The 10,935-nt window shown below is 33.8% G+C and overlaps 1 protein-coding gene across 1 annotated transcript; it reads left to right on the top strand.

The window, feature by feature from the left end:
* The first annotated feature begins 5,929 nt into the window (after positions 1–5,929).
* Positions 5,930–8,455, top strand: LOC142164637 (uncharacterized). Its single transcript, XM_075222815.1, has 5 exons — positions 5,930–6,230; positions 6,464–6,770; positions 7,266–7,369; positions 7,526–7,890; positions 8,093–8,455. Exons 1-5 carry the CDS (start codon positions 5,930–5,932, stop codon positions 8,453–8,455), a joined length of 1,440 nt encoding a protein of 479 aa, XP_075078916.1.
* Positions 8,456–10,935: the final 2,480 nt, after the last annotated feature.

The following is a 10,935-nucleotide window of genomic DNA, read 5'->3' as shown; positions in this document are numbered from 1 at the left end:
ATTCATCTTGATGCGATGAGTCTGGTAGGCACCATCAAGGATAAAAATCAGGCATCAAACCAAGACCGTGTCAAAGCAATGATATTCCTACGCCATCACCTTGATGGGGGCCTGAAAATGGAAATCTCACTATTAAAGATCCAGTCATATTGTGGAATAATTTGAAAGATAGATATGACCACCTGAAGATGGTCGTTCTTCCATAGGCATATTATGATTGGACTCATCTAAGGCTACAAGATTTTAAATTTATAAGTGAATATAATTCTGCTATAATCAGGATTATTTCCCAATTGAAATTATGTGGTGATAATATTACTGATCATGATATGTTGGAGAAAACTTTCACCACTTTTCATGCCTCGAATATGCTCCTGCAGCAGCAATATCGAGAGATGGGATTCAAAAAGTATTCTGAATTTATCTCACATCTTCTTGTAGCCGAGCAACATAATGGGCTATTAATGAAAAATCATGAAAGCCGACCTACTAGTTCTTGTCCATTTCCTAAAATCTCAGTGAATGAGACGAACTTCCACCAAGCTAAGCGTGGAAGAGGTCGTGGCCCCAATCGTGGTCATGGCCATGGTCGGGGAAGAAATTTTAATCATGGTAATAATAATGCACCAAAGAACCCTCCTCACCACCAGCAGTGGAAAAGGAAGGAACAAAAGCATGAAGCGGTGCAAGCACCAAATGCAGAAAATGCATGCTATAGATGTGGAGGAAAAGGGCACTGGTCACGTACTTGTCGTACGCCAAAGCACCTGGTTGAGCTTTATCAAGCCTCCCTAAAGAAGACGGAGAAAAATGCTGAAGCAAATTTTATTTCTGAAGATAATTTAGACTTCATGCATTTGGATGTAGCTTTATCTTACACTCCCTGATGGAGAAACAAGTCCATGTGATCAGTGGTGAATCTGTAGAAATGTAAATATTTTAATTTTTATTGTTTGCAATAGATAGTACGGTTATGTAATTATTGCACATAAATAAAAGTTATGATTTGATAATGATGTTTACTATAATATATCGTATTTATGTCATTTTGAAGAATATGGATAACATTATTAGATCAACTTAAACTCTAGCAGAGTTTGCAAGAAATATACAACCACCAGGAGTGGTTATATTTCGTATATCTCATTGTAACTATATTTTATTAACCACCAGAAGTGGTATATGCCTATGATCACCAGAAGTGATAATTTAGACTTTCTATGGTTATACTTGAAGATAAGTTGCATAAATATTCTCTATATTAAATGCACGCCTCGATTTGCTCCTGAAGTAGTAAATATTTTAAAAGAGATTGAAGCATCACAATTTGATGTGATTAATGCGCATTCAGATAATTATGTTTGATTTCCTGAAAGATGAGAACTTTTGATAGTATTAATCCATTCCCTGAAGTGAATGTGACAATATTAATAAGTCGGGTAAATATGAACGCGTGCTTGATGTGAATATATTACAATTCACCTCCAGAAGAGGTAATATAATTGAGAGAATATATACTTAATATTTTGTATTTTAAATTTGCTCCTGAAGAAGTAACACAATTGAAATTGCCTCCTGAAGTAGGAAAATATTATGAAAAGGAGTTTTTGTGTGCTTAAACAATTGTTTTACATTGTTTATTTGATTGTGATTTTCTCTCATGATACCAGAAGTGTCTGAGCAATATTTGATAGTACAAAATGTATCAACAACTCCTGAAGAGCTAGCTGTTTTCCTAGAGGATACATGACACTAGTAGTGTCCGATAAATATTAGATTGTGGATAATAATGAAGGCTCTCGAAGAGCTTATATACAAATATGTCATTCATATTATATGATTATGGTCAAAACATATGTTGTATTAAACCTGAAGTTTACTAATACAAATAACTATCATATTGAGATTACAAATGACTGGAAGATTGAAAATCTTCACGTTTCCACAATCATAGGGGGTAAAATAATATGTATATGAGAAGTTACCCGCCTTATATCTTCAATTTGTACTACATCATGTATCATAGTAAACCAGAAGTTTACTAATGCAAAAGTTTATGCCATAGTAAACTAGAAGTTTACTAAGAGATAGCACATGCTATGGTCAAAACCTATGTTGTAGTAAACCCGAAGTTTACTAATACAACTGGCTATCATATTGAGACTAAAAATGATTGAAAGATTGAAAATCTTCACGTTTCCACAATCATAGGGGGTAAAATAATATGTATATGAGAAGTTACCCGCCTTATATCTTCAATTTGTACTACATCATGTATCATAGTAAACCAGAAGTTTACTAATGCAAAAGTTTATGCCATAGTAAACTAGAAATTTACTAAGAGATAGTACATGCTATGATAAACTTGAAGTTTTCATTTGCCATTTTTTGAGCTATTTGAGAATTCAGATAAGCATATACTGAAGAACTAGAAGATTCTTCAAGAATTCTCTTGCGTTGCTTGTTCTTATAATAAATTGATTATACCGGCTAAAGTTGGGATTAAGATCCTTAATTCTGAAATATACAAAAGGTGAATATGGGCTCATTCACCTATCATGTGAACCACTTATATATGCATATATGAGATGGTTACATGTGCGATTATTGTCAACCTGCAGTTTGGCATGTGAAATTGCTTTTCTCAGTTATGAGAATAATTTTCAGATTATTAAATCAAGATAGTTCATCTTGATGATGTTGGTTTATATCCAAACTGGTTTAACATTGAATACCTCCGATTAATGGTTAAACCATTGCTTATGAGGACAAAGCTTCATGTGTTGGTCTAAGATTTTCTAAATTACATATAATAGCACTTGTATGCATCAGACCAACAATATATGATAAGTCCTCCCCTCACAATTGGTTTAGGATCAGAAATCAAATATTTTTACTATCTTTTGATGTGTGGTATTTGATTAATTTCTCTACCATAATGCACAAAGATATGTTTCCCAAAGAAGGTTGGGAATATATGTTAGTTTTTCTAACATTTGGGGAATGGAATAAACAGTTAAAAAATATGCTACATGAATCGAATTATCATTAATATGATCCTCACTTATAAGATAATTCAAGTCAAATGCCAGAAGCATTTGTTGATCCAAAATTAAATATCATATTTCAGCTACAAATGCTCCTATTAAAATTAAAGTCCCTGAAGGATGGAGTTTACTGTACGCATGAAGCATGGTAGACAAATCGGTTCCAAAGGTAACAATTCTTGAAAAGGATAGGAGCAAATGATCAAAATGATCATAATAAGGAGGAAATAAGCTCTAGAAGAGCCCACGACATAACATTTCATGAAACTCCTGAAGAAGTTCAGGTACCTGAAAATAAAGAAAGTGATGAGATCTCAACAAGTTATGTCGCTTGCGAACCGATATGAAATGATCGTCGACGATATATTTGATACAATATAGTGCACAATATTGTAAAAGATTGTGAAGGATCGGACCTGTAGTCCAGTCGTCCAGACACATGATGTCATGCCATTTAAATGCAAGCTATAACCTGATGACTCATTTGATTAAATCTAAATGAAGATCCCCGAAGGATTTAAAATACTTGAAGCATATAATTCAAAATATTGATAAATGTACTCGATCAAATTATAAAGATCTTTGTACGGTTTAAATCAATCTGGGTGCATGTGATATAATCGCCTCAGTGAATATTTGCTGAAAGAAAGTTGCATAAATGATGTTATTTGTCCATATATTTTTATAAAGAAAATATCATCAGAATTTGTTACACTTGTTGTTTATGTTAGTGACATAAATCTTGTTGGAACTCCAGAAGAGCTCCAAAAAGGCAATTGAATATTTTAAGAAAGAATTTGAGATGAAAGATCTTGGAAAAATAAAAAATTGTCTTTGGTCTGCAAATTGAATATTTAGCATACGAGATGTTTATCCATCAATTTGCCTATATAGAAAGGGTCTTTAAATGCTTTTACATGGACAAAGCGCACCCATTAAGTAGACCAATGGGTGCTCGATCACTTGAAATGAATAAGGATCCGTTCCGACCTCCAGAAGAGGATGAGGAACTCCTTGATCCTGAAATACTCTATCTCAATGCAATTGTAATGCATTTATGTATCTTGCTAATGCTAACAAAGGTGGTGCAGATCGTATTGGTTATACAAATACAAGATTAGAATACGGAGACTCAAATATTTGAAACAAAATTTTAATCAGGGGGAGTAAAATACGCGATGCACTCTTTTTTCCTTACTAAGGTTTTTTCCCACAGGGTTTTCCTTATAAGGTTTTTAATGAGGCACCTAGCAATGCGTATTACTAAATATATGTACTCTTTTTCCTTCACTAGGATTTTTTCCCACGTGGTTTTTCCTAGTAAGGTCTTAATGAGGCACATTATCTTTTAATGAACATCCAAGGAGGAGTGTTATAAATATATTATATTATGGATGTTCATTTAGTACTCCGTTATAATAAGACTCCTGAAGAAGCTTATCCATATGGGACTCCGCCGTAAATATGTTTATCTATTTAGTACTCTATTGGAAATAAACCTCCTAAAGAAGCTTATCATTTTGGTACTCGGTTATGGATCAACATTACCCCCAATAGAAGATTATCCATACCGGGTATAATAAGCTTATTCTTTCGATACTCCGTTATGGATAAATATTACCCCCGGTATAAGATTATCCATATCTGGTACAATGAGCTTATCCTTTCTGTACTCCGTTATGGATAAACATTACCCCCAGTAGAAGATTATCTATACCTGGTACAATGAGTTTATCCTTTCAGTACTTCGTTATGGATAAACATTACTCTTAGTAGAAAATTATCCATATATGGTATAATAGCAGCTTACACAGGAGCTTGCAGTAGCAGCTTACACAACAGCTTCCTTTCTTCAAGCCTAAGTTCCCAAAATTTTCTGAATTCCGTTTTTTTTATCAAAAACCCAACCAAACCACATCTGAATGACCTAAAATTTTGCACACACATCCCAAATGACACAACGGGGCCGTTGCAACTCTCGAAATTCCATTCCGACCCCTATATCAAAATCTCAACTATCAATCGGAAATCGCCAAAAATCCGATTTCGCCAATTCAAGCCTAAATCTACTCCGAACCTCCAAAATTCATTCCGATCACGCTCTTAAGTCCCAAATCACCTCCCGAAGCTAAATGAACCATCGGAAGTCACATCCGATCCCTTTAACACATGAGTCAACATCCGGTTGACTTTTCCAACTTAAACTCACTCTAAAGAAACTAAGTGTCTCAAACCTTACCAAATCCTTTCTGAACTCGATCCGACTGACCCGATACCACATAACATGGATAACAAAGCATAAAGAAGAAGAAATGGGGAAAACAGAGCGGTAACTCATGAGACGACTGGCCTGGTCATCACATGAAGTTTGAGTTCCAAGTTTAAAAGTTAAGGACACATGGTCCTGAAGTTAGACTAACAAGGTCAAAAGTTAAGGACACTTGGTCCTGAAGTTTGAGTTCCATGTTCAAAAGTTAAGGATTCATGATCCTGAACTTCAAGTTTGAAGTTCAAAAGTTAAGGACATTTGTCCTTAACTTTGAATACCAAGTTCAAAAGTTAAGGACACTTGGTCCTTAACTTTGATTTCCAAGTTCAAAAGTTAAGGAAACTTGGTCCTTAACTTGATCCTGAACTTACAGTTCCTGTCCTTAATTTATACAAGGATTGCTCTATAAATATGTCCGGAATTTCCCATTCTCTTGACTTGCAGGATGGAAATAATATGTATTATAGTTGCTTTTAATGGTAGATGGACTGAAGACTATAAATATCTTGATCATCAAACAAAGCTTGTTATAGTACCTGAGATAATTCGATTTGAGGATTTCATTAAATAGATCTTTGAAGTTATTGAATTAGATAGAGATAAGTTTGAAGCAATGATATGGTTTGATATCAACCTGGGAACAAGCAAGGGAATGATTGTATCCAAAGATTTAGACCTTCACACATGTATAGAGTTACTAAAAACTCATTCACTCTTCAAGGGTTGTCGTTTCATTGTTGATATTTCGGAAAGAAATTTTGGATCTACAAGCACATTTGAACATGTCAACAGAGAAAATCAACATGACAATCAAAACAAATACCAACAGATAATGGAACTAGATATGGTTGAATTTAAACCAATAACTGAAGAGTTGCTTCAAACATTTGATTATATTCAAGTGGAAGGACAAAGTATTATAGAGATTGACAACGAATAAGCTTTGGGTATTCAAGTCTTAGAGAGTGCACCGGTAATAGAAGAAGTTGCTGAAAAAACCTCTACTCAACTAACTAGACGAAGCTCAAATTCGAAACAAAAAGAATCCCCAACTACAATATTAAGAGAAAATGCTTCGTTGGATGAAATAAAAGTGGGATCAATATTTGACAAAAAGAAAATATAATTAACTGTTTTTTGAATATAGCAATTAAAGGACATTTTGAATTCAAGGTTGTTAGATCAAGCTCAACAAGATATTCGTTGAAATGCAATGATGATTGGTGTGGGTGGTGTGTGCGTGCTTTCAGAGTTAAAGACTCAACACTATTCAAGATAGTAAAGATTGAGAAAAATCATGACTACTCAGTTAACACTATGAAAGCTGATCAAAGGCATGAAACTTCAAAGTTGATTAGTGGTTACATTATTGACAATCTTCGAGACCCAAGGTTTGAAGTTACACCAGCTTTTGTCATGGCAGAAATGCAAAAATTGCATGGACTAGACATTGGGTATCACAAGGAGTGGCATGCTATTTAACATGCTTTAGCTTTAATAAGAGGAACTCTTGAAGAGAATTATGAATTATTGTCTTCATACTTGTATATAATGAAAAGTAAAAACCCGAGAATATATACTAACATAAAGATAGATGACAACAACATGTAAATAATCAAAAAAGAGATTATTAGTCTGTTTTATAAACTTTAGGACATGCTATCCCTAACTAGTTTTTGATGTGTGCAGTCAAAAAGTTAAGGACACTTGGTCCTTAACTTTTGAACTCTAAGTTAATGATTGTTTGTCCTTAACTTTTGAACTTGTAACTCTAAGTTCAGGACTCCATGTCCTTAACTTTTGAGCTTGTAACTCTAAGTTAAGGACTGCATGTCCTTAACTTTTAAATTTGTAACTCTAAGTTAAGGACCAAGTGTCCTTAACTTTTGACCTTGGAAGTCTAACTTCAGGACTACCTGTCCTTAACTTCTGTTATACTATATTTTCAGGTTTCTTTATATGTTTTATGCATATGGATCATCAATAACTGGTTGGAATCATTGTAGGCCAGTGATTGTTGTTGATGCAACTTTTTTGAAGTTAAAATTTTGTGGTATTTTAATGATTTCAGTTTCAAAGGATGCAAATAACCAAATTTTCCCACTAGCCTTTGGAATTGCATAATCTGAAAATAACAATTCCTATGAGTGGTACTTTAGTGAGCTTTGCAATGCAATTGGGAGCCGTGAGAATTTAATTTTTTTATCAGACAGGCGTCAAGCTATTGCATATGGTATTGCAAAGGTATATCCTGAAAGCCATCATGGGATTTGTATCTATCATTTGGAGCAGAACCTAAAGCAAAGGAAAGTGAAAAGTGAGGTCATAAAACTTTTTCAAAGTACTGCAAGAGTATACATGTGCAAAGAATTTGATCTATACATGTCAGATATAACAAAAGTAAATAAGAATACTTATGACTACTTGATGGAAGAACCACCGGAAAGGTGGGCACTTTCTTGTAATCCACGACGAAGATATGACATACTCACAACAAACATAGTTGAGTCAATGAATTATGTGCTATTAGAAGCAAGGGAGTTGCCTATATTAAGAATGATGAATTTCATCCAAGTGAAACTACAACGTTGGTTTTATGAAAGAAGAAATGAAACAGAAGGAATTTTTTATGACGTTTCTTGTTGGTAGAAAAGGAATTGAAGAAAAAGATAGATTTAGCATTTACTTTGAATGTAAGTATTATGTTCTTTGTTTAGTTTATTATTTTAATGATAATTTAACATAATGTACTAACTTATATTTTTCAACATTGAAGGCCTTCCCTGTTGATTCATGGCGTTCTAGAATTGAGGAAGAAGGAATTACTTTCTTGGTGGACTTAAACAAAGTAACATGTGACTGTTTTCAGTTTCAATTTGATGAATTACCATACATACATGCAATTGCAGTTATCGAGAAGAGAAACATCAAGAAGTCCAACTTTTGCTCGCACTGGTACTTAAAGGAATCTTGGTTGAAAACATATGAAATACAAATACATCCTGTAAGACATACTGATTCTTGGATTGTACCAGAGAGTGTTAAGTCACAAATTATTAAACCTCCAGATTTCAAAGTGCCACCAGGTAGAAGGCAAAAGAAAAATTGGTCGTTGCAGCTACCGAGTCATCAAAAATAACATTCAAATGTGGTCATTGCAGAAGAATTGGTATAGAACAGCTTGTATATATTCTCCGGTAGTCCATCCATTTTCAAGGAAGCATAGAGAATAGTAGATATATACACTTATGTTTATCTACTCTTTTACGTTTTTGCTATAAATTGGATTCATTTACATTGTTTTTATTTGAGCAGATGTCCTGAATATTCAAAGTTTCTTTGCGCTTACATGCTTTTTATTTCTTTTGAGTTCCAAGTTCAAAAGTTAAGGATGCAGTCCTTAACTTAGAGTTCCAAGTTCAAAAGTTAAGGACACTTGGTCCTTAACTTAGAGTTCGAAGTTCAAAAGTTAAGGACACTTGGTCCTGAACTTCAAGTTCCAAGTTCAAAAGTTAAGGACACTTGATCCTTAACTTTGAATTCCAAGTTTAAAAGTTAAGGACACTTGGTCCTGAACTTCAAGTTCCAAGTTCAAAAGTTAAGGACACTTGGTCCTGAACTTCAAGTTTCAAGTTCAAAAGTTAAGGACATCTGGTCCTGAACTTCAAGTTTCAAGTTCAAAAGTTAAGGACATATGGTCCTGAACTTCTATTTCCAAGTTCAAAAGTTAAGGACATTTGGTCCTTAACTAATACTTGCAAGCTAAATACACTTAATTTAGGGATTGCAAATGCACAAATCAATACTTGACAGAAACAAAGAAATTAATAACATGATGCCTTCATATTACTTCTGAAAATGTAATTTGGCATAGCTGTGACAAAAAATTATGCTATGCAAACAAAATAAAAGTGTCTTGTTTACAACAATTTTACAGCAATTTTATACAAAACATCAACAACAACTAACTTTCTTTACAACTAAACTACAGCTCCTTTGGGCAGCAAGTTTTATTTTCACTATCATAATCGTCGCCAACATTTTCGGGTGGTGTATCATAACCAGCATATCTTTTCCACTCTCCATGTGCCCAAAGATTTACTGCAAGTTCTTTTCTAAAGTTTGTTATGTCTTCAGGTTGGAATTTCTCCACATCATTTCCCATCATCAACAACTCCACATACTTGATTAGGAATGCACCACAATCAGTCCTAAGAAAAATGTAAGATATGGAGTCAATTAAAAAATATCTTTAATAAAATAAATCTAAAGTACATATAAATTATATAGCAAATGATAACACGTACGATCCAGTTTGGTGTGGTGATCTTTTCGACTAAATAACAAATTTGTTGAATGCATTTCCAAAAGACTTGTGATTTTTCTCAAACTGTGAGAACTTTAGCAAGTGGGGGATCATGCGTGCATACATTTCAATGTGATTCATTCCTGCCTCATATGGCTCACTATATATGGAATCGTACACATCAATCTTTTTCTCATTCAAGTCCAATACCTCCAAAAGAAAATGTGTCACAACATTATCATCTTCTGAAGGAAGCCGACATGGATTTTTTTTTGTCAACCTCAGTCCAAGCAATTCCACATCTACGACTATCACATCACACATATGGTGTCAGAAACAATTGATTATCACCACACCAAAACTCATCTGTAGCATCTTCATTGAAATCCTTATATACAAGCACCATATAGTTATCAAACAGTATATCTGTAGTTGTGCAACGAAAAGGATGGGCGCGAGGATGGTAGCATTCCTTCTTTCTCAAATAATACAGGGCAATGTCAATATGCTTCATAAAAAGCAAAAAAAATAAAACAAATCCATCAGTCATAAATAATTAAAAACAATAAATTAAGAATAAAGAAAATAAATGTCTTGCAAATTATCAAACCTTATCATCAAGTACAAATCTACTATCTGAAAGCTCAAGGAAGAACATTTTGCTACTGATCTTTTGATGGTACAATTTATATGGATTCTTTCTCACACCATTATTGTCAGCATATATGTCAGTTTTTCCCCTAAATTTTTTGAAAATATCAAAGTTAGAAGTAAGTCCTCATTTCCTAATTAAGGACATCTAGTCCTGAACTTAGGCTAAGAAGTTCAAAAGTTAAGGACAATAGGTCCTGAACTTTGAGTTCCAAGTTCAAAAGTTAAGGACAATAGGTCCTGAATTTCAAGTTTCAAGTTCAAAACTTAAGGACACATCGGTTTGACAAGTTCAAAAGTTAAGGACACTTGGTCTTGAACTTCGAGTTCCAAGTTCAAAAGTTAAGGACAAAAGGCCCTGAACTTTGAATTCCAAGTTCAAAAGTTAAGGACACTTGGTCCTTAACTTTGAGTTCCAAGTACAAAAGTTAAGGACACTTGGTCCTGAACTAACATTTACAAGTTCAAAAGTTAAGGACACTTGGTCCTAAACTTACATTTACAAGTTCAAAAGTTAAGGACACTTGGTCCTGAACTTAGACTTGCAATCTCAAAAGTTAAGGACACTTAACTTTAGGAATTTAAAATTACAAGTTCAGGACATGAATTTAAGCAATTAATAAATAATGAAATACATTTAGGGGCTTACGCTTTTTTGGGTC

This window comes from Nicotiana tabacum, chromosome 1 (assembly GCF_000715075.1).
Source record: "Nicotiana tabacum cultivar K326 chromosome 1, ASM71507v2, whole genome shotgun sequence".
Classification (NCBI taxonomy): Eukaryota; Viridiplantae; Streptophyta; class Magnoliopsida; order Solanales; family Solanaceae; genus Nicotiana; species Nicotiana tabacum.
The sequence above is the reverse complement of the archived record's forward strand: the minus strand, read 5'-3'. Positions and strand labels throughout refer to the sequence as shown.

Coding starts and splice junctions, on each gene's coding strand:
- LOC142164637 (XM_075222815.1), top strand. CDS start 5,930: ATGATATGGTTTGATATCAACCTGGGAACAAGCAAGGGAATGATTGTA. Junction 6,231..6,463: donor TATTCAAGTGGAAGGACAAA/GTATTATAGAGA, acceptor TTTTGAATATAG/CAATTAAAGGACATTTTGAA. Junction 7,891..8,092: donor GAATGATGAATTTCATCCAA/GTGAAACTACAA, acceptor TCAACATTGAAG/GCCTTCCCTGTTGATTCATG.